Source organism: Alligator sinensis, unplaced genomic scaffold (assembly GCF_000455745.1).
Source record: "Alligator sinensis unplaced genomic scaffold, ASM45574v1 scaffold672_1, whole genome shotgun sequence".
NCBI classification, from domain to species: Eukaryota; Metazoa; Chordata; order Crocodylia; family Alligatoridae; genus Alligator; species Alligator sinensis.
Window position 1 is genome coordinate 269,722 of NW_005842830.1, and position 24,045 is coordinate 293,766.

Consider the following 24,045-nt stretch of genomic DNA (forward strand, 5'->3'; position numbering starts at 1 on the left):
AGAGGACACAGTGGAGTCTGTGGAAGGACAGAGGAAAATACAGTGACACAATAAAGACCATTTGCTTGGAGCTGAGCAGCCTGCTGTGCTGTTTGGCACTCTGCCCCTTACCCCTCCATCCCTTTGAAGAAGAAAACACCCAAAAGGAACCGTCTGAGGTAGGGGAGCTATGGATCACCAGGGAAGCCTGGGAAAGAGGAGTCAGTTTCTCAAAGCCAGAGGCTTCTCCCTTGTGAAGCCAGCTGAAGGCTGGTTTCAGGGGGTCCTTCAAGAAAGGGAGACTGAATGAGGCATCTGTTTGGGGAGTCTTAAAAGTGGCATGATTCATTACAAATATTATTTACATGTCTTTATTTTTCTCTACCATGTCACTAATCTAGAGAGTGAAGCATTGTGGTGGGCGAGCTTCTCAAGGGTGAGACAGCTGAGATAATCTTGCCCTAAGTGTTAAGCACCCCATTGGAAATTACAGATAATTTGAAGATAGACTATTGTAGATGTTGGTTTTTTTGGTTTGAGTGTTTATGTGACTGTGGATGTAGTAAGAAAATGGATTATTGCATATACAAACCTGTTCAAGTTTATTCACACACAAGACTGGCCATGTGCAACACATGGTTAAACATAATGGGAATAATTTGGTGACTAATGTATGTGGTGTATTTTGTGTATAAACATTTTGGTTTGATTATGTGGTTTACTATCTGATTAGCAATAATGGTATTCACTGTAGGGGACAGAAACCATACTTTTGTATTATTGTAGCAGTAGCTTATATAAATGTCTTTAATGAACCTCCCAAAATTATTGTTTCCCACAACTTGCACCTTTGCAAACTGTTAGAAAAATAAAAACAATGCCATTTTTGTTTGTATACTAAATTATTAATGGATTTTACTTCCAGATGCTCTTCATTTTTCTTTAGACGCAAGGAGATATATGTCATCCAGTAAGTTATTTCATTGTTGGAGAGAAATAGTGTGTTTTCCTTTTTTTTCCTGTTAACTTGTGCACTACTGTACTTTGGGGATCCTTTGACAAATAAAATCACTTTTGAAAGTATATTATAGTTCATTAAAATGAAATTGGTATTTGCAAACTGCACAGTTATACTAGGAAATGATTGCATTTGTCATTGCTATGTCCTCTTTGAACTCAGTGACTTATGTTAATGTACTGAAATTCTGCAGCTATATCCTTCCTTCCATATTTTGCATTTGTGCTCTGCCTACTTCTCCTACTCTAATAATGGCCAATAGCACTGGCTCTTGTCTCAGACCATTTTTGTGAGCTGCAGGACACAGCTGCTAAATTTTGGATTATATTTTTCAACAGCAGCTGCTGAGGGACTACAGCTGGCTTCTTGCCTAGGTCCTTTATTGGATGTGACAACTTTCTGTGGAAGAGTTTGAAGAGAGGGGGCTCACTGTAAGCTCTTCAGTGCAGTATTTGACTTTTTCTTTGGAATAATTAGAATATTGAGGCCACTATTGGGAATATATAATAACAGTGAGATGCCAGATGTTCTTGTTCTGCTGAAAAATCTTTGGCATTTTCTCCAGTAGTAAAGACCATCATCACTACCTGTGCAGCATGAGCAAGGTTCTGTTGTAGCACTGTCTGTAGTACATTAAGCAGGAATGTTCTCTGCAAATCTGATGCTGGCTTTTATAAAGAAAGAGCCTTCATGGTAAATGGGATTTTCTCTCAGTGGCTGAAGGAAGCACAGCAGCTTATGCCATGGAAACTGCTGTCACTCAGCATTGCTAAGTAATCTGGGACTGTGGCTACCCTTTTTCTGGTTACCAGGTAGCCCATGCAGAGTAGTGTGGGATGTGTTGGGATACTGCTGCCTAGTATGGTAAGTTTACAGGTTAGAAATACCTATGCACATTCAAATAGGAGCTCCACGTACACTGTGAGCTCTATGAGCTCACTGATGCAAATTCAGCAGCCAGGGAAAGGAGGGGACGAGTGGTGGCAGTGCTCACCACCTACATTCATAGAGCCCCCTATTTGAAAGCAGGGACTCCAGGAAGCCCAGCTGGGTAGCTCATAATGTTCACAGCCTGGATGGATTTCTCTGTAGTGCACTGATGTGTTCCTGAGGCCTGAGAGCTTACTCAGGCAAAGCAGGAGTGGAAATGTGCACCCCGTCTGGGTGGACTTCATCATTTGACACAGACACTTAGCTTGTTACATAGCCAGTGCAGCATTTCCATGTGATTGACGCTACTATGGTCTATGGTTCAGTTAAAGGGAAAGATTAGCTCTTCTGTTCTCTGGGTATGTGACTGCTGAAAGGTAGCTATAAACCTGGTGAAAATATGCCACGAGGAAATGACATTCATAGGGAAATTCCTAGATGCCAAGGGGTTGGTGGAGAAGCTCCTGACCCTTGCAGCTCCTCAATGAAATGTGACAGAAATATGGTGGTGCAGGGAGAGAAAATTTCCTGAGAGTACAGTGCTCCAGTTACTTTTGGCTGCAGGAGGATCCAAAAGGAGCTAAATTAGGGTATAAATTAGAACCATCTTGAGGCAAGGTAAAAAATAAAGGAAACGCAAAGGTATGTCAAAACTACCAGGGTTCCATATTGTTTTCCCCATGGTTGTGCTGGAACAAAGAATCTGACCCCCAAACATTTTCCCCAATGTTGGTACAGGGATTGTCTACTTCAGCCAATCTTATCTTATTTTTCCAAAAGTAAACACAAAACAGATGATGTACTTTTCCACTCTGCATTCAAACCATGTATAGGACAGGAATGTGATCAGCACAACTGTGAGATTGGCTGATGTTCCCATTGGAAGTGCTAAGTGCTATGTTGAACGTGACATATTCTAAAGACACTCTAATCAACAGTGCCTCTCCTGATAGTCAGCTGACAAGAGAGCTGGACAGGTGAGCTGGCAGAATGTGTGCAGCGTCTTTTTTCTGTGTCACATACATGTGGACAGAATCTTATTTCACTTTAAGTGCTCAAATAGAAATTTTCCAGCCATGCAAATGCCATTTTTGGATCCTGCTCCATGTGCAGTGTGGACACAAACCTGGTTGTTAGAGCACTATGCTGGGAAATCAGAAAAGTCTTGGGTATTTGCTGGGTAGAATTTTGTGACTTATGCTTGCCCAAAGCTGCATGTATAGAGTTGCATAGCTGTCCAGATCAGTGTGCAGCCTAGTATGCTTGCTCAGTAGCCATGTGAACTCTTTCTCTGTCTACATGGTCTGGAGAGTAGGATTGCAGAGTGTGAAAAGTGGCACTTGGACTTCTGGAAAACTGCCATCTGGGCGCACAAAGTGAAATAGGATTCTGCCCTACATGCATGCAGCACAGAAAAAAAGGCTCTGCACAAATTTGCTACACATAGCATCTGGTTGGGATTAGCTCAGATCATTTGGACTGAAAGAAATAATTTAGGATTAAGCCCCTGTTCTGCACTGATGTGTGCAGGAGAAAAGAAAGGCTTTGCAATGGCAACAGCTCATAGATGTATTGTGCCATTATACTAGAAACAGTTGTACTAGAAACTTTCAGTAAGTACAGCAGATATGTCTCCCAAAGTAACAAGAACATGAATGCAAGAGCCATTTCTGCTGTCCTTATTGAAAGCACACACCTTTTCCCTATACCAGCCCAGCTCTTCTGTGGATGGACTTGAAAGGAAGGAGGCCTTGTTATTGCCTCAAGCTTTCATTCTTCCTACACAGTTTCTAGTACAATTATCAGTTGCAGGCTCCCTGAGTTCTCCATACCAAGAGTGCAAGGACCAAGATAACATCTGGCCCTCTGCAATGGAAAGGGAAAAGCCACATATTTCTCTCCATCACCAGTAAATCCTCAGTGAGGGTTAAGCCCTTTGTAGCTTGCAATTAACTAACACTTTCTGGGAATAATGGAAATAGGTGTTTAAGCCTTTAGTGGACATATTCATTTCTATAGTTTTTCATTTCGACAAAGTTTTAATTCCCTGTAGAATTCTACTGACTGATCCAGAGAGAAAGCTGAGTCTGTGTGACAATAAAGTCTTCAGTTACTATTGCCAACACAAATAAATGGCTTTTTTCTGGGTCTATCAGAAGTAATCTAAGTGGGATTCAGATGTTTGATATGCTTAAAAAATTCCACACATGAAACAATACACTGTTTAAAAAGAAAATCAGATTTAAAGCAATCAAGTATTCTTTAGTTAAGGGAACCACAAAAAAGGAAGTAGAATGCAGAATAAATGAAATTTGTCTTGTTGCAATGGAAGAATTTGCCTTTTTTAAGTTTGATTCTAAATTGTACTTTCCACACTATGATGCTCTTTGAATCCTGATGTTTCAAGCAAAAGACTGATAAGTGATCAAAGCCATGCTGTTGACAAACTTACTGCATGTTTGTTTTTTTTAAATAGCAATTCTGACAAGATGCAAGAATTTTATCTTCTTATAGCATGTGCACACACACAAGCACACGCGCATGCGCACACATGCTGTAAGAAGATAAAATTTGTGCATTTTGCCACTAAGTTTCACTTCAGAAATAATGGAAAAAATAAGCTGACGACTGCAGCCAGGTAGACCTATCCTGTGCAAAACAGAACAGAGCTACTTTGGATGAATATGGTTGTCATCCATATGAACCTCCTTTTACAATTAGGCCAACATCTGAAAATGGTAGGTCTTTCAAGTTAGATAACTTAATCCACACATAGAAATCTAAATAAAGATGGTCAGACCTGCTACTCATACTAGGGAGCGGATCCAGAGGGTGCAGCTACACCTCTCTTTTGGAGTGGACTGCACCATGGGAGGGTTTGGGGACTTTTTAAAGTTTCAAAAACAGGTGAAAATATTCTCTCCCTTCCCTGTCCTGCTCAAAGAAATGCTCCCTCCCCATCCCTACCCATCCTTTCCTTCCCCATGCCTTTCCCCATTGTCCTGAGAGCAGAGAAGTACCAGAGCCAACCCTGTCTGCTGCGCAGCTAGGGATGAGTTCAAGGGCAGCAGGGATGGACAGGGTTCCCTTTCCCTGCACTGTGACCAGGCAGAATGGGGGGAACTCTTCAGAAGCTCTCCTGTCATTATGTTGCTGTTGTTCCCTCCCCAGCTGAGAACAGCCACTGCTCAGCCTGGCTGGCTCTGGAATTTCTCTGCCCCGCAACCATGGAGAATGCAGCAGTGTCAAGCAGGGGCATGGTGGTGGGAGGAGAGTTTAAAAACTCCCCAGAATCTCCTGCAGCATATCTGCATATATTGGTGGGTCAAAGGAGGCTGGGAGCAGGGGATACAGCCACCCACGCAGTATAGGTTGCTGCTTCTGCATCCCCCTTTGGGAAATCCTGGATCTGCCTCTGCTCACACTTGCTATAAAGGGAGAGTGAAAGCTCAGCTACTCTGAAAGTCAGGTCCTTCATTGTATATATGTGTTTAGGTATCAAACTTTATGTGCTTAGATTCTTAAAAAATGTTTTCTGCTTGTTGAAGGCAAGGTTCTTTGGAAAGATGTGATATCTTTTATTAGACCAACTGAGTAGCTGGGAAAAAGTTCTTTGCAAGCTTTTGGGCACCAGCACCTTTCTTCAGGCATAGGGAGCCTCTGCTTTCAGAAGACAGTACCCTCTGCACCCCTATACCTCAGAAGAGCAGAGACTCCCTATGCCTAAAGCATGAACACCACATGCCCCTGGAGGCTGGGGGGGGCACAGCGAGCTCCCGCAGGCGGCAGCAATGCTGTTGGTGGCAGGAGCGTGGCAGCAGCAAGTGGTGAGCTCCCGCAAGCGGCCGTGGTGCTGTCGGCGGCGGGGTGGTGGGGGACACCGAGTGGTTGGCGACCACCCACAGACACCGCCAACAGCATTGGTGGTGGCCAGCAGCGATTGCAGACCGCCCACAGATGCTGGCAGCAGCAAGGGGAGGGGGTGGCAAGCAGCAACCGCCCGCAGGCGCCACCAGCAGTGTTTACACAAGGGGGTACACTGCCATGCTCAGGGGGTGCACATGCACCTGCGTGCACCCCCTACATGTCACCAATGGCCTGAAGAAGGGTGATTTGCAACCAGAAGCTTGCAAAGAATTTTTTTTCCAACTACTCAGTTGGTCTAATAAAAGATATCACATATACCCAAGAACCTTGCTTGCCTATGTCCTTAGACCAACCTGGCTACAAACAAAAATTCTGCTTGTGAAAAGTGATGAAAGACCAGCACTGAAAACTGAAAATAATTTTCTCTGCAGCACAAATATAAACTAGAAAAGATCTTAACTGGGGATAAAAGTTTAGTTTAGCCTTCATTCTTGTTGAGTGCGTGACTGGCCTGCTGAGATTCTCAAATTATGTTGTTGGTGGTTCTTGTCTCTGTTCTTCCTTCACCACTGAGAGGCTACGTTAAATGTTCTGGAAGCTCAGCTGTTTCATTTAGTGTTTCGCATACATATATATGTAACTGTCACTGGTCAGCGGCACTGGTCGACAGCAACAAGGGCCAGGTTCAATTTTGGGGTAATGAATATATTTTTCCTTGACTTGAGCCCCCACCCAGACCTGCGAAACCCTAAATGAATTACTAGGGTGTCCCACAAATAAAAACCCCTTCGTCACAAGCCATATAAACACAGAAAACAGATTTATTACAGAAAACAAAGAAAAACAAATGTAATTTAAAACACTGCTAACTACAGAGCAAAGTCTATAGGTGGTACCCTCTTGGGGAGGCTTCACCCATACCCAGGCTGTCTAGGACTTGGGGCTCCCCAGTGCGTAGTTCCAGAGGCCTGCACCCCTACACCTATACTATACCCCTTTACTTCAGCAACAGGCTGGAGAGGGGCCCATACCGGAGAGTCCTCCGCTCCTCTTTGGGTTCCCTGTGCCACCGGAAACTGCTCAAGAGCGTGAGTCCTTCTGCACTGCAAGGGACTCCCTTGCTCCTGGAGAAGTGGTGCAGCACTGACCTCCACTTCCACATGGTGACTTTGAGGGTTTAACTGTGGCTTTTCTCAACATACCGCATCCCAAAATTCCTAGTCCCAATCCCAGCTCTGCTGGGCAGAAAGAGCTTGGAGGAAAGGTCAGGCCTATCTTGGCCTGAACTACAGCTAGCACCCAACAACACCTCTCAGTTGGGAGATAAACTACAAAAAGGACAAAAGGAGGCCCAGGCTTATCTCGCTGGGCCTGAACTGGGCAGCAAAAGCTGATCAGGCCTATACTGCACTGAGGCATGGATAAACAACTAGTGCCAGGTCTCACCCTGGCTCAAACTGTGCCAGGCTTCCCTCTGGCCCAAATCTGCCACCCAAACATATGGCTGCGGTTCATAACTGGGCTGAAATGCAATAGCTGTGAAACAGCAAAAAGGACCCCGGCCAGTGGCTGTAGCCTGGACACCCAGTCTCAGCTATACCACTGTGCTGAGACCATACAGTTCCCAAACGCAGGGCCAGTAACTACCAGGACCCATTCCTGGGCAGCCTCTGGCCCAAATCTGCCACCCAAACATATGGCTGCGGTTCATAACTGGGCTGAAATGCAATAGCTGTGAAACAGCAAAAAGGACCCCGGCCAGTGGCTGTAGCCTGGACACCCAGTCTCAGCTATACCACTGTGCTGAGACCATACAGTTCCCAAACGCAGGGCCAGTAACTACCAGGACCCATTCCTGGGCAGTTTGCTCCAGGGATTAATACCCACAATGGCATTAATCCACTTAAGAAAAAAGGGAGAAAGAGGGAAGAAATAGGAGTCTCAAACTCCCAGACATGCTTTCTCTCCCTATACCTGAGGTTTTCCCATTCCATAGCTTTTGCTTGCCTCTCCAGTGAAGGGGGGAGGAGTCTTCCCTCCCACCCCCCCACCCCCAAGGTAGCAGGTTTTTCTGGCTCCCCGACCAACTATGCAACTCTCAGCAGTCCCAAGAAGAAGCTCAAAATCTTAGTTGAATTGTTCTTATATACCTGGTATGACATCACCAAAGCCTTGTCCAATTAGGGAGTGCCACAGCCCAGCCTCTCTCTTACTCATCTGCCTGGAGGATCTTCTGCTTCCTGTGGCCAATGAGGCCAGAGGGTTTTACATATTTCACCCAGATACAGGCCCCAGCTTGCCCTGTGCTGAGCACATGGCCAAAATAACAAGAGCCTTCTTGCTCATGCACACACACACACACACACGTATAAAATTTATGTTTCCAAATAATTATAATCATTACTCACTAGCAGTTCCAGGAAGCTGAACCAAAAAACTCAGTGGTTTCCCCATTCTTGCACATCATCAGAGTTGTTTGGTTATGGCACACTCGTTTCTACAGCCAACAGGAAATAAGGGAGTAATGTGGCTAGAATCACAAGCTTTCAGATATCAATACTGTTCCAAAAATTACAAGAATGTTGATTAGGATATTTCTTTTGCTCTAAGGGGAAGCTAGAAGAATTCAAATTATAAAGAAGATTAAACAGAAAATGTCTTTGCAAGGATTACTAAGATTTTTATTATAAAAAATTGCAGAATGGTAAACTTGATGGTCATAGGCAAGCACTTTTGTATGCAGAGGTGGCATACTTATTCAGTAGTTTCTCCTTGAGAAAATTTGTCTCTGTAATGCAGCCAAAGTCAGTAAAAGTTGGTTGCATCTGCCAAGTAATGCATGCCTGGTCACATATGTAAATAAGACCAGCAACATAATCAGTGCTAGTTAAACTTAAACATGGACTCTGCAGGGGATCTCTGATAATAACTATGTTGTAAATACTTAATCCTTCCATATTCTCCTTTTCTTCCTTTTCTGGATTTGCAGTGCCCTTTTGGTGTCTTGATGGTTTGATCCTGCTCCTATTAAAATTTCAATTTCAAAACCTCCATTGGCTTGAATGAAACAGGGTCAAGTCCTTCAAAAGATTTAAATTGCATATGGATTTCCTGTAATTTATTTATACTATAAAATTTATATTGTTTTAAGAATATTACCATGATAAAATGTGTGTGTCCAATGCATCTTCAATAGGCTTGACATTACATTTGGAAGAGTAGTGAAAGTAATTTAATAAGTTATGGCTCTGCAGTTATTGCCATATTATAACTTGGTTTACTTTTCTAAAGATTGTAAAGCTTTAAATTTAATTTTTTTAACTAAATTCTTGATGAGATTTTTAAAGAAAGCCAAATGATTGCTTATGCTACTAAAAGTATGCTAGTAGTAAAAATGTATTTTCATATACACTTGAATTAATTTCTCCTATTTTTAAAGAATGCGTATAAGAGAGAAATGGTAAAAGTGTGAGTTTTGCAGGAGTAAATTATCATTTAGAATCTGTTGTTTCAAATTTCTTTGGTAGATGCTTTTAGGCAAGCCCTGCAAACTGAGGGCCTGAAATAGATTCCTAATGCACTGTGCTTGATGCACTGCTGGAAGGTGTCTAGAAACTCTGGTGATGCTCATGCACCTGTCTACAATTGAACCCGTTGCATGATCAAGGCATTAGGAACCTAAATATGTGATTTGATTTTCAAAACTGCTGAATTTTTGGATAGTTTTGTTCAATTTAGGTGCCCAAAATACAGACTTATGAATAGAAGCACCAGTTTTGACAATTTCTGCTTTGGGCACGTAGGGCCACAGTTACATTGTCTTAACATGTACTTTGACATGAGTGTTACTCTACCACACTTTTGAATGCCTCCTCTTACTTTCAAAATGACCCACACTGGTACCTGGGGTCTCCGCAGAATCAATGGAGAGATTTTATAATGCCATGTCTCTCTTTGGAAGATTTTTTGTAGGTTTTCCTACTCTTAACAGTTCTTGAAGACAGACAATTTAGATTCCTCTTTGTGTTTGCCCAAGAGCTTAGTGGTTTGAGCACTTTCTCAGGATGTGGAAGATCTGGGTTTTAGGCCTTCCTCATCTTGAGGAGATTTGGGATTGACTCTCCCAGTTCCCAAGAGAGTACCTTAAACATCAGATTATACAACAGTTTAGATAAAAACGTTTTACAGACACACTGTTGAAGGTTATTGGGCTGGAATACAATAGTCATGGTGCTGGAAAGAGCAAGAGGAATCCTAGCTCTGTATTATATTAGTTAGTACATTTTCCTAGGGAAAGGAGAGTCCTGGATTCAGGTCCCTGTGTCAGCATCATTTCTGTTTTGCATCCAATGACTGTGTAATGTATAATGCATGAACAGTTCTGGGAACAAGCAAGAGATTGCTTCTGTAACCTAGTGACTAGGGCTAGGGCATTCTTCTAGATGGCAAGCTTTGCATTCTGGGCCCCGTTCCTAGCACTGTTTATATATTTTACATTATACAATCATTGGTTATGAAACAAAAATAACTGGGCTCAAAGAGCCTAACCTCTAGGCCGCAAAGGAAGTTGGTCTCCCATTTCTTGGGTAAGTGTTTTAACTCTGAGGCTAGTGGGCAAAAAGGAGGCTTGCCACCAATTTTGAGCCGACTTGAGTGCTGTAAGTGGGTGTATCTACATGAGACATTTACTGCACGGTAGACTAATTAGCTGTACAGTAAACATCTTGCATCTAAGTGTGCACCGCTATTAGGCTGGAGTAAACTAATTTAGCCTGTAACAGGATAATACTTATAAATACAAGTATACAAGTAAATACAATGTTGTCTGGGGCATGAGGGTGCTTTAGTGTGAGGCTAGCCAGCTGGCACCCCATGCACTGAAGCACCCCTGTGCCTCAGCCAGCCAGGGGAATGTCTACATGTGCGCTGCTGTGGAGTTGTTTACTCCGCAGCAGGATAATACTTGTATTTACAGGATAATACTTGTAAATATGTAAATAAGATAAGACAGCCCCTCTGCAGCATGTTGAGCTGGAGAAAGCAGCCCTGGGCTGGCAGGCTGACTCCCCCGCCCGACCCTCTGCCAGCTGGGGCTACTCTGCCATGGTTCAACATCCTGTACTTCTGGGCTCACAAGCAGATGTGCACCTGGCTTGAATAAACTCTGGAATTTATTCAAATGCATTAATATGCACATGTAGACACACCCAGTGTGAGTTAGTTGTTTTTGCCCTTTCCAGGGAGTTTAGCTTGGGGAGTTGCTTTCTGGGGTTGATCTGAATGACTCTAGAGCTTGGGGTGGCAGTAGGGGAGAGGGGAGCATAGTCATCACAGTGTATGCTCTAAGCCCCTCCTTTGTAGGCATATGTGCTGATTTGTAACCACTAAGGGACTGATGTAGTCCCAAACAGAGTCCCTTAAAGGATTTAGATGTGCATTAGTTTTTGGCGTGGAGGGACTATTTGGAATCAGTTTTTAGGTCTTAGGGGCACCTATACACGAACAGTGAGGCTACTCCGAAGCACTGTAATTGCAGTGCATCAGAGCAGACTCGATTAATTTGAGTCTGCTGGAGTGTAGTAATTACTGTGCTTCAGCAGCCTCCAGTGTCTTGTGTATGAGTGTGTCCATGCTTCAAAATGGCAGCAGGGGAGCTTTATGTAAAGCTCGTTCAATGAGCGATTCCAATAGCTTGTTCAGCAAGCTTTAGATAAAGTGCCCCTGCCGCCATTTTGAAGTGCGGGGATGCTGATACACCAGATGCTCTTGGAGCTGCTCTAATTAAAGCACCCCTCTCCCCCCCACACACACAAACACACTCCAAGACCACATGTATAAACACATGTCTAACTCCTGTGTAAGTCCCATTAAGTACCTGCTGAGATAATTAGACTCTGCTTCTTAGCCTCTAGAGATTCACCAGCTTCAAATATTTAAAAACGTATTTGGACAACAAAGGACTGCAAAGGAGTATTTGTACTAAGTTGCCTTCCTGAGCTTCTCTAGAGCTGCTGCACAGCTTGGGAGGCAGATGCCCTTTACCACTCATATTCCCAGCCACACAACTCAAGCTGGCACGTATAAGGATGTCATGAGCACTTTTCATTCTACACCTCATGCTCAGTTCAAAACATCTGAATGCCCAGTGTAAGTTAAGTGTTGTGCTCCAAGTGTGGATTTCCTGTGCCATTTCAGCTCAGAACAGCAGTCAAATGATCAGATGGGGAAAAATAGCCTAAAACTGTATTTGCTATATTTATAAATACACAAACCAAAAGCTCAGTGTAATAATTACCAATTATTACCAATTACTGTCATTTCTCCAATATAATATTATTTTAATCCAATGTGTAAATACATTTATCTCTGATCTTGAGTTATTTAAATTTTGCATCTAAATTTTGCATCTAGCCTTATTAGACTACATTATATCATTTGGCTCACAGATTTAACATAATCTCTATTGCAGGTTACTTAGTTATAGAAAGTCCATCAAGTAAGTTGATTAAATATTTTTGTACTGTTCCGTATTGATTCAGTGACTTGTTGAGTCTTAATGTGTGGTTCCTTCTTGTATGTTTATTAGAAAAAAACTCCAAGCTGCGTATAAATCATAAAAGCATGACTAATTGCATGGTAACTGGAGAAATGCTCTCTCTCTCTCTGGGGTGAAGCCTGCATGTCTGTGTTTTAGCTTGGGAAGTAATACAGGGATATTTAAACTCCTTGGGGTTTAAAAACCATGTCATTATGAGAATGAGGTCACTGCAATATTTTATATGTCTAAAACCTTGCAATGTATGAAATGTTTGCTGGGCAACAAAGAGATATTATGTACTTTAGAATACAATTCTAACTTTACAAACTTACATTAATATCAAAACATTGCACTGGAATGCTAACTTCCTTAAAAAGTCCTACTCATTAAAGCTAACAATTTGACCAGGAGGAGAAGATGCTCTGATTTTGCATTGATCTAATAAAATCAAATAACTAAGCCATATATTTTGATTATGTGTCTGCAAATATCAATTATTAAAATGGATAACTGTTTATTTTGGTAAAAACAGTGGCTGTATGGGGTGGGGAGGAACCCTCACAGGTTTCTAACTCCTTTGTCATTACTTCTAGGCCAATAAGCAAGAAATCCTTCCTACAACATGTTGAAGAGCTTTGCACAAACAACAACCTAAAGTTTCAGGAAGAATTTTCGGTATGTTGCTAGCAGTTGTCATAACATCGCAAGACCTCTAGTCATTTCATGTGTCACATTTCATGTCCATTTTAAGCATGCAAGGCCATGAAGGATTCTGGCCTTGATAATCAATACCCAATTACCAAGTTGATTGTTTAGAAAGTAACATTACACTGATTGAGATTGTGCACTCTTCACTGCAACCCGATCAAAATTATTCACCTAGTATGTCAGCAAAAGGTGATCTTGTCTAGACCTTTCCTGCACTGACATAATTCTCCCTAGTAATATTAAAAGTTTTTTTATATTAAAGGGTTTTTTTAATAGTGACACTCAAGTTGATTAACTAAGAATATTACTTTCCTTATTTTGCTCGTTTTACATGGTATTGTTCAATTTTGGAAAATGTTATTTATCTGATCTTTATGCATAGATCAGGGTATGACATGCATGAGACAGAAGTGAATGACATGTGATCAGATAAGTTTAATTTAGGTATATGTAATGACTTGAAGCAAGATCATTTTCTTAAATGTATAGTTGATGTTTACTGAAGTCAGTGGGAGTTTTGCCATTATATTCAATGAAAGGAAGAACAGAACCATGCACTTTCATTTATTTCTTAGTAATATGACATCTAGACTCCTACCTACCTTGATCTTGTGAATACCCTCAGTAAGATTGGAATGTCACCCACTACTATGACCATAAGCTTTGGGGCCAGTAATTTTGCAAGTCCTCCAACTCCTGTTGAAAAGTGATTAGCTTTCAAAACCCACATGGCATTTATATAACAAATATACAGTTTCAGAAATGCTTTAAAACCTAAAATAAGCTTATCATTTTTTTCTTAAATAACTTATTTTTTATAGCTATCATATTTAAATGACTTGTTCAACATTATCTGCTCCTTTGGTTATTTCAGAAATGTATCAAGATCACTTTTAATGTATATAATTATTTACCATAACAAAAATAACTTGTCAAGCTCTGGCAACTTTATTATTTTGGATTTATAGATTTGTCATGAATTACTTATTGTCTGGATTTATGAAAATGAAGAATCAAACAATTGTCTTTTCTATTGCTGCATTATAATATTTCAGTCTCCCAGGCAAAACAATAGAAGTGTAAAAAGATTAATGGCATTTCCTACAGCTTTTTGGTTATGCTCTTTAGACAATATTGGTCTGGATTTAATAATAAAAGCACCATAACATTTTTCTGAGCAGTAATGCAAGGAAAACTTTTTTCAAGAGTAGAAGTGTTATTTCACTAAAAAAGGAGGGATTATAATTATATTACACATGACTGGCCAGATGAAAAGTTTTAATAGCAATAATATTTTCACATATTAAGGTTTATCAATGGAAAATTTCAAATATTCCTTTTTACATATAGTAATTACAAGATTAAAGATTACAGCATTTGTATAACTCACCACCTAAAATAAGATAATTTTCTATTAAGTAATAGTATTATCAGCATGATTTTAAATTTGACCAAATATGTGAAACAGAGACCCAAATTAACCAAATCACTAATTAAACTCTTAGCCGGGATTTTTATATGCTTTGGGTTTTTCATTGTATATATTTCCTTGACCTTCAGTTTCCAGAAGCCTGAGTGGAAAGAATTCCTACTGGATAGCTTGTCCAAGGCCAACCAGTACAAAAAGGCAGACTATTCCTGGCAGAGGACAATCAGCCAACTCACATGGGGAGCTGATCAGCTATCTAGATTAAAAGTCAACATAGTGACTTTTGAAGTCAGATGGTGATTATTTAGCTGCTCCTTTGGGAGGAGGTGGATAAAATATGGAGTTTTCACCATCTAGGAAAAGCTTATAGAGATTAAGGGAGACATTTTCAAAGGTAAACTGGAAGTTAGTCACCTAACTCTCATTGACCTTCAATAGGAAATAAGCACCTAACTTCTCTTCGCAGATCTCTTCCCCAGGTGGCTCACAGCCCCTATGTGTCACAACTAGGAATATAGTACAGGTTTCTTGACTGCAAGGCTTGTTCTTTAACTATAAAACCATCCTTCCTTTCTATGTGAGTCGCACCTGCAGGTATATTATCTGGTATAGAATTATAAAGGCCCTCCAGTCCTCTTGCTTTAGGCTGTAGGCTTTTCATCAGCTGGAAGTAAAAATTTTCCATGGGATTGTATTGCACAACATGATACACTGTAGTTGTTTTGAACTTTCTGCCGAGCATCAAGTATTAATCATTGCTGCAAATACAATAGTGGAATAGATGGACGCTTAGTTTGTTTTGTTATGGCAGGTCTTCCTTTTAATACCAATATTAACAACATGGAAAACAATGAAGTACAACGAATGTATGTGTCATTTTTAACTGAAGCCATCAAGTAGGGTTGGTTGAATACTTCAAATATTAATGAAAAATTGTTTGAGTAAAAACAGCTTTACTATTTTACAATACCCATGCCCTCTGCTTATCGGCTTTTTTTTAAAACATTTCTTCATGTATGAACTTCTTTTCAGAAGAATGTTCATAAAGGACAACACTGTCTCAAATGCAACCATGCACTTGACAAGAATTAGCACTGGATCCTGCCCATCACAATAGAAAGGTTAATCATGATGCGTGGTAGACTTATTGTGTTCTCATCTTCAGTCTTTCTCAGTCTTAGAAAACTCTTCTTAGGAGAATGTATACACAAGCACATTCAGTATATAAAGCACATGCATTTTATTGCTATACAATGTGTATATATATGTAATAGATACACATATATAAAAAATATTTTACCCAAAAAAGTTTTTCTTTATGAATGGTTCATTAATCTCTGCCTTTGAATAGTAGAACTAATGAACAGTTATGAAGCTGTGGTTCATTTGCCACTGAACCAAAAATAACTCTTCCCATCCCCCTCAGTAATGAGTCAGTGAGCAATAATTAATTGCCAGTTGTCTCTGTTTGATTAAATGCTCACCAGTTCTCAAGCTATGGCAAGAGTCCTCCCAAGCAACAGGAGTTACAAAAAGGCATTACTCACAAGTGGAGCTGAGTCGCTAGGACATTGTTACCACATTATATGGCTTCATGAAAAAGACAGAAAAAAACACAAGAGGTGATAGTCTGACTTTATCCAGACTTTTAAAGGTGAAAGATCATGTAAGCTTAAATTGTTCAACTTGACAGTGTTTTCTGCAGCTCTGCATCTGACAGCATTCATGTAACTAGGGTTGACGGTGAGGTGAAATACTTCTATAATGTTTCCAGCTGTTCTTAGAAATGCAACATAGAACTGAGAAGTCCTTCCTCTTACTGGAGTGACCATACAGGGGGATGTTGCATTTTTTATCTATTTGTAATGCTGACTGCAAAGAAAGCTTAAAGACTTCCTAAATAAATACTATCTTACAGGAACTTCCCAAGTTTCTTGAAGACCTTGCTTCTACTGATGCTGATCTGCCCTGGAACAGGTCTAAGAATCGCTTTCCAAACATAAAGCCATGTATGTGTGTTTGCTAATCAGTGTCTTCCTTTTGCTTGTTAACTTTTAGAAGTCCAGTATATATTTGAAAGCTACCTTAATTTTCATTTGGTGTCTCTATAATGTGATGTGAAAGGTTAATATAGTAAAGTCCATGTTGTATTACAATTTGCTATCACATAATCTGTCTTTGTTCATGGGGTTTTTTCTAAGTAGGGTTATTTGCAAATGGCTTTCAACTTGGTCTCAAACTTTAACATGCAGGTGCAAGAAATTGTAGCCTGAATAGTTTCCTAGCTTTGTAATTTAACCCAAGTAACAAACTCTTTAACATTCTCCCTGGACTTTTCTCCTTAGTGAAAAGCAAGATTTTAAAAAGTGTAAAATCCACATGTTTGTGTATTAATTTTCCCTATGACCTTGGTGACGCTTTCCTACAAATACTTGCAAGCATGCTGCAAGAGTTCCACAGAAGATCAGAGTAACGTATGATAACTTGTAAGCCAAGGCTAGATTTTATCACAAGAGACAGGGCTCTATCTTTCTGTATTCAACACTGCTTCATTTTTCAGTTAATAAGACAAGAAATACCATTATTATTTTAAGCATTAACTGTGATGTGAGATGGGGGGCATAGCATTCTTCTGTTAATATAGCATCCTTCTGTGCTATTAACTTTTCAGAACAGCTGTTCCTATTAACTGATGCCTGGTTCAACACATATTCTGCATGCTAATTTATAATAGCTAAAAACTAATATTTGTGACACCCAGTCAAATACCATCAGATGGGCATTGTATAAGCCTAAATATTTACAAATCTTTCTCTTTTATTCGTTTTCAGAAAAAAAAAATTAGGATTTGGGCTATGGAGTTCAGTGTTTACTCATTTTGAATCTTATTCACACGTGACATCCTTTCTATGCGTCATCACTTCAGTATGCTCAGAGTGGGTCAAATTCTGAAGCCCTTACTCAGTTTTTACCTCAAACCAGAGCTCCGGTTGATTTAAATTGGAATTTAAGTGCCTAAATAGGAGTTAGGCATCTAAATGCCTTTTTGGATTTGGTCCTCAGACCCAGCTTTGGAAACTTCCATGTAGTAATCATTTGCCTGAAGTTAAAGTACAGTAAAAACCTGAGGATTTGGCTCAATAACTGAAATTATAACCAACCAAACCAATAATAATTTAATCTCCCACATGGAAGTCCCCCATGCTTGTGCAGCACCTCATTAGTGGTGTGCACTTGGCTGCAAACAGTCATGAGAGATCTGCCTGTGCACATTAGATTTCAGTGTTGGGGTCTTGGACACTTCAATTAAAAATAATAAACGTGAGTAAATGTATTGCAATCCAATAGAAGAAGGATGGGGGAGAATGACTATCCAGTAAAATAGGATGGTTAAATAGTTCCTGTGAGGCATAATAACTGTATTATAGTAGCAGGGCACATGTATTACATAAACACATCTAGCATTAACATTCATTTTGAATTCTCAGCATAACAGCATCTTCTTATGCATGTCACAGTTTTTATTTACATCAGCATCTTATACATCCCACAAACAAACCATTATTATTAAATGGACTTTGTTTCTACTATAGATAATAACAACAGAGTGAAGCTGATGGCTGATGCTGGTATACCGGGATCTGATTACATCAATGCCAGCTATGTTTCTGTAAGTTGGAAATCTGTTGCTTTTTCTCAGATTTGTATTTACAAAAGTGACTTAAAAGAAAAGTTGTATATTTTTATAAGAACATTTCTCATTTTTCTTTTACTTCCTGCAGCTCTGTTATCCATGATACCACTTCTATTACTATTGATTTGGGTTGTTTTTAGGGGGACATTGAAGGTGATTAGTTTATAATTTAATTTGTGCATTTTTATCATGGAATAATATTTATTAATTTATCTCATCTGGTTTCCACTAAAGTTGATTATGAAACTCCCATTGCTTTTAATTGCAGAGTCAAGAAATATTTTGTAGTTTAGAGTTATTATACACAAAAGATACTATTTAAAAATAAATTGAATTGAATATTTACTTAGCAATGGCTAGAATATTTTTGGTGAGGTTTTCATACAAATTATGAGGAGGAAAAAATGTAAGTGTTCCACTTGACTAAACAATAGATGTGTTGCTTTTCTATGACATAAGTAATTTTAATATAATTGAATAATATATTTGCATTTAAATATAGACAAAGAAGGTTACTGAAAAAGGTATAGGATTCATCAGTTTGAAAAGGAAAAACATGAGGTGGGGTGTAACTGAGGTCTATAATATCATGAAGTGAGTGGACAAAGTGAATAGGGAAATTCTTTTTATGCAGTATATACTTAACCTGTGAAACTCATTGCCACAGGAAGTTGTAGAGAAAGATATAGCTGTATTCAAAAAAGGGGTTAGATAAATTCATGGATGATAGATCAGTCATGATAGTCAGGGATGTATCTTCTAACAACCTTAAACCAATGTTGGTGGGTGCTGAGAGGATATGACAGGGGCTGGATCTTATGTCCTCTGTTAATGGGGAAGACAAGGTCTCTTTTTCCACCCCATCTGTAGCGGTGCATCTGTGTGCCACCTTACCCTGCTTCAAATGTCTATACATATCATAATCCCTCCCAGGGGGCTGGCATTACTGATAATTCAAAAAATAGAAATAAAAGACAAACCTCAGCCTAAGATTTCCTCTCAAACCTTCTATTCCTAGTACATTTTCTAAAGAAACTCCCTCAAGGTTTCTGAGATTCATCAAAGTGCTATAACTTTGTCCTTTATATTCACTTTGATAGAGACAGATACTGTATGTACTGTATAAGAAACCAGAATTAGATGCTGCTTTTACTTGTCCTGGTTCACCTACGAGGGGAAAAAGAAAATAAATAATCCAGAGCTTTGCATCCCTGAATTGTAGTTGCTCATTCATTCTTGAACTACGGAGGATTAACATAGTTTCCCCCTGCCACCTGTTATGTATATTATATATTGAATAAATAACAGGCAGCTGTGAATTATAGGGCTATAATTCCATTGAGGAGTTTTGAAGATGCTATAAACCACTGCACAGATTGTTTTGTGTAATCACCAGAACTGTGTGATGGACTGTCAGCTCTGCAGCATAATTTTTGTGTGTTATAGTTTATATACATGCAAACATAAGCTGTCTTAGTAGTACAGCCAGGTGGCATGTGCGCTTCAGTCTTTCTGCTTCAAAAACTGCTCTTGTGGTTTAAGTTTGTGTTAAAATTCAGTATAAAACAAAGTTCAATTTTACTTCTTTTCATAGAAAAGAAAAATATTCAGAAGGATCCTCAGAGGGTTTAGAGATTTCTCCGGGATCCCTGACACTTACATTTTCATTGGAAGACTCCTATGCAGTGACTGCCCAGACCTATTTCTGTTTAGTGTGCACTGAAAAGGTCAGAACCTCAGGCAGTGTAGCTACAGGGATAATTATGAGTCACGCACACGCTTTTTGTTTATAGGAATTCATTAATTCTTCTCATCTTAGGGCTACCTATGTCCAAATGAATTTATTGCTACTCAAGGACCATTGCCAGGAACAGTGGGTGATTTCTGGAGAATGGTGTGGGAGACTAGAGCAAAAACACTTGTGATGCTTACACAGTGTTTTGAAAAAGGACGGGTAAGTTACTGTCATATAAACTGCTAATTCATGAATTAACAGGAAATAATGTATGATGTTTCTGTGAAGATTATATATGATAATTGTTAATAAGAAGTATCATCTCACTACAGATAAGATGTCATCAATACTGGCCAGAAGACAATAAACCTGTAACTGTGTTTGGAGATATAGTGATTACTAAACTAATGGAAGATAATCAAAGGGACTGGACCATCAGGGAGATAAAAATTGAAAGAGTAAGGGAGAATTATATTTTTTCTTTCATTTTTCTTTTAAAAAATGAGCCTTGAACATCCCGGTGCTCTTTGTTCTTTTAATCCCAGCCTTGCATATTTTGTCCTAGTGGGGTTTTTCAGAATACATTGTTTTCCTTTTTCTGATTAGGTAATTGATTTTAGGCCATCTTTGTGGTCTACCTTTGATAAGTGCCTCCAGTTTCTCACAAAGAACTGAGATAGGTAACCCACATCATAGGGAGTGGTATATCAAGGATATTTGAACCTGTAGTATTTTTTAGGAAGAACATCTCAGTGTCTCTTCTGGATGAGTAGAATCTTCACAATTCTAGGATTATCAAAATCCCTTTGAGTATATCCCTCTCAAGTAAAGAGCAAGGTCCTCTTGTGCTTTGCTGTGTACTGTTAGCAGAACTGGACCATAGACTTGGCCATATCCAGCCCTGGAGATTTGCCTCAACCGGAGTGGGAGTCTTCTGGGGCTCTCTGGAGGCCTAGCAGATAAGGGAGGCATACCTATCTGTTGTCCTAGTCATAGTTCTGGTTCCTACCCTTTTGAGAAAATTAACAGCCAATGAAAGTTGGAATAAAATTTAGGCTCATAAGTAAATCCCGCACAGAGTAGTCCAAGATGTCTCTTGTATCTCCACAATCTAATCTTTCTAAAGGCCCCTGGTACTTGCTCAATTAATGGCGTGATGGGATCTGATCCCAACAGTCATGCCTTCTGCTGTGCCACACATGCATAGTAGGAAATGTGATTTTGGGATCAGGGATCAGATCCCAACGGCACCATCACTACTTGCCAGTACAGGGGGAGCCCAGGAGTCAGTTGAAAGTCAAGTGCCTGCAGCTTTGTTGAACTTTAGCAGGAACATGCTGGGGCCAGTTCAGGGCTCCACTGTGGTCCTGGGGCTGGGGCAGACGTCAGCTGAGCTGAGCTGATTCTTGCTCCCAGCCCCAGGACCACACTGGAGTTTTCAGCCAGCTCTGGTTACCCTGCCACATGTTCAATATAAGGTGTGATGGAAACCACCCACAAAAACTGTTACACATCTTTTGTGGAATATTTTTTGTGGTTAATTTCACATTTTTCCCCGCTAAATCCTCACATGTGGCAGGATTATTATTTATGGCATGATTTACAGGTTAATCGCATCTTAGTTCTAATATCTACCGGGGGCCAAATAGAAAGATGTTCTTTTAGCATACTTAGTGCAAACGGAAACATGATAATTAGGCAGTCATATCAAAATTAGGCTCAAAAGCATACATTACAGGTTTCCCTCACTTTATGCTATACATGCATTCTTGGAAAAGGGTGCATAACTCAGATTTGCATAAAGGAAACTCATTTTACAATGTAACAAATAGGGATATGTTCCAAGACCTCGGCTGTACTGACCCCTAGACCCATTTCTACTAGGGGTGTGTGAAACGTGCTGTATTCAATTTGGCCTAAATCGGGGACAGTAATTCGATTCGTTGATTTGGATTACTGTCCCTGGTTCAATTTGGCCAAATCCAAATCTGAAGACTTGATTCTGATTCAGAGAATCAGCAATTTGGCCATAGATGCAGCTTTATATAGTTTTTTCTATGTACCTTGAGGTACCAGGCACAGCTCGTGAATGCTGAGATGGTGGGACGGATGGAGCATTCCACTGGAGCGTGGGTGGGCCCCCTGCATGCTCGGTGGTGGATGCCCCCCTGCACCCCCGTAGCTCTGCAATCGGCTGTAGGGGGACCCCAGGTGCCCCCCAGGAGGCACCAGATGCTGAGCCTGGAGGGTGCAGGGGGGCCTCCCCATGTGCTCCCTGGCAGACCCAGAAGTGGACTGGAAGTGCTTCTGGTCTACTTCCAGGTCTGTTGCCAAGTGCGCTGGGGACCACCCCCCCCCACACACTCCTGTGGGATGCTCCATCTACCCCAGTATCTTAGCATTCACAAGCCACCTGGTACCTGGAGGTATGTAGAAAAAGCATTTAAAGCTGTGCCTATGTCCGAATCATCAAATCTTTCCAAATCTCTCCGAATTGATTCAGAGGGTTCTGATTCGATTCGGAGAGATTAAAGGGTCTCCTAATTCAATCAGATTCAGAGATTTGGCCACCGAATCAGGCTAAATCTCCGCCAAATCAAATCAGGGACCAAAGTTTTACACAGCCCTAATTTCTACTACTTCTATAGGACAATTTCATTACTCACCAACAGCAGGCTGTACACACAAGCACAGGGTGGTGGTGAATGTTACTATAATGGGGATGGCAACTAAGGAAGCATGTCACAGGCAGTGAGCAAGGAGCACGGATCTACACACAAGACTGTTTTGGTATGCGTCACTCCCACAATGCATGGCACAAAGCTGTGAGACTGGGCTTCCACCACCCTGATCACATAAGAGTGAATTTACCTTGCATATAACGAATTTTTGGTATAAAAAGGGTCATCGGATAAGAGCGAATTCACACATACAGTACCTGCATAAAGTGAGGGAAACCTGTATATGGATGGCACAGAAAAGTGAAATATTTAAAAATTATATCAAGATAAATTAAACTTGTTCTGAAGATAGAACAGAGGACAGCCTACAGAGAAGGAGGACTTGATTTGTTCTTGCTAGCAAAACACAAATGCATACATGTTAACCAATGTAAGGGCTTTGTTAAAGAGTAATTTTGGGTGGCTCCTGGAGTTCTTAACCCCTGGATTGTCCACATATTAACACCGTAAACTACTTTTAAGCATTTGCTAGGCAGCTAAAAGTTATGCCACTCCAGGGCAGAATTATCTCTGATTCATGCTGCCGGGCTCATGTTACACTAAGGTGTAACCACTCTAGGCTACATCTTAGTGTAAACACCTGTCTACCCCCCACCCCAGCCCAGATCAGACTGATTACCCCACCCTCCACAGCACCCTGGATCCTGCTCACTGCCCCCCACTCCCACCCCTGCTTACTTGTGGCTGCCCACACTATCCTGGAGGGTTAACCTGCCTGCCCAGCTGCTGCCACTGACACTGCTGTACTTTGGGCCAGGCTCAGACCAGAGAATAGCAGAAGCTGGGCAGCAGAATGGGCCAGGCAGGCAAGATAATCCTTCTCTGCCTGCCCCCGTGGGACAGACAAATCAGGCAGCTGCAAATAAGCAGGGGGGAGGGAACCCTGAGGGAAAGGAGGGAACTGGGGATCCCTGGGGGGGAGGCAGGGGGAGCCTGAAATGGGAGGCTGAGGACACTCTTACCAAACTTGAGCTAGCATTGACACTGATCAACATTTGTGTGGCTCACAGAGGAAAGTATAACAAGCCCCTGAGGCTTGCAGAGAACACAAAAACAATGTCTAAATTTCCAGTAACTGAAATACCTTGAACTGCATTAGCATGTCAGCTAAATGAAATACCTTGCTATTTATCAGGATATCAGTCAAATGTAACATAGTGTTGGCATTGGGACTACACTGTCTGATGCCCACAAATAGAAGGGATACAGTTTGTTTCTTTGGGGGGGGGGGGGGGGGGGTTCCCATGCAAGCATGAAAAGAGTTTTGTGCACAAAAGATAAATCATTTGCAAATTTTGCATCCAGAATCCCCTCCCAGTACTCTAATTTAATATAGATTATCATCTATACATAATAATCAGTTGAAAACTGTCACTATACATAATAATCAGTTGAAAAGTCAGTGT

The 24,045-nt window shown here is 40.6% G+C and overlaps 1 protein-coding gene across 2 annotated transcripts in view; it reads left to right on the plus strand.

Annotated features, from left to right (window-relative positions):
- PTPRQ (protein tyrosine phosphatase, receptor type Q) overlaps positions 1-24,045 on the plus strand; it is a 239,951-nt gene that overhangs the window by 192,677 nt on the left and 23,229 nt on the right. For both annotated transcript variants that reach the window (XM_025191547.1, XM_025191548.1), the window contains 5 exons: positions 12,926-13,007; positions 16,388-16,478; positions 18,063-18,139; positions 19,983-20,117; positions 20,231-20,356. In XM_025191547.1, coding sequence (XP_025047332.1) covers positions 12,926-13,007; positions 16,388-16,478; positions 18,063-18,139; positions 19,983-20,117; positions 20,231-20,356 — 511 coding nt within the window. The remainder of the gene's footprint in view (positions 1-12,925; positions 13,008-16,387; positions 16,479-18,062; positions 18,140-19,982; positions 20,118-20,230; positions 20,357-24,045) is intronic.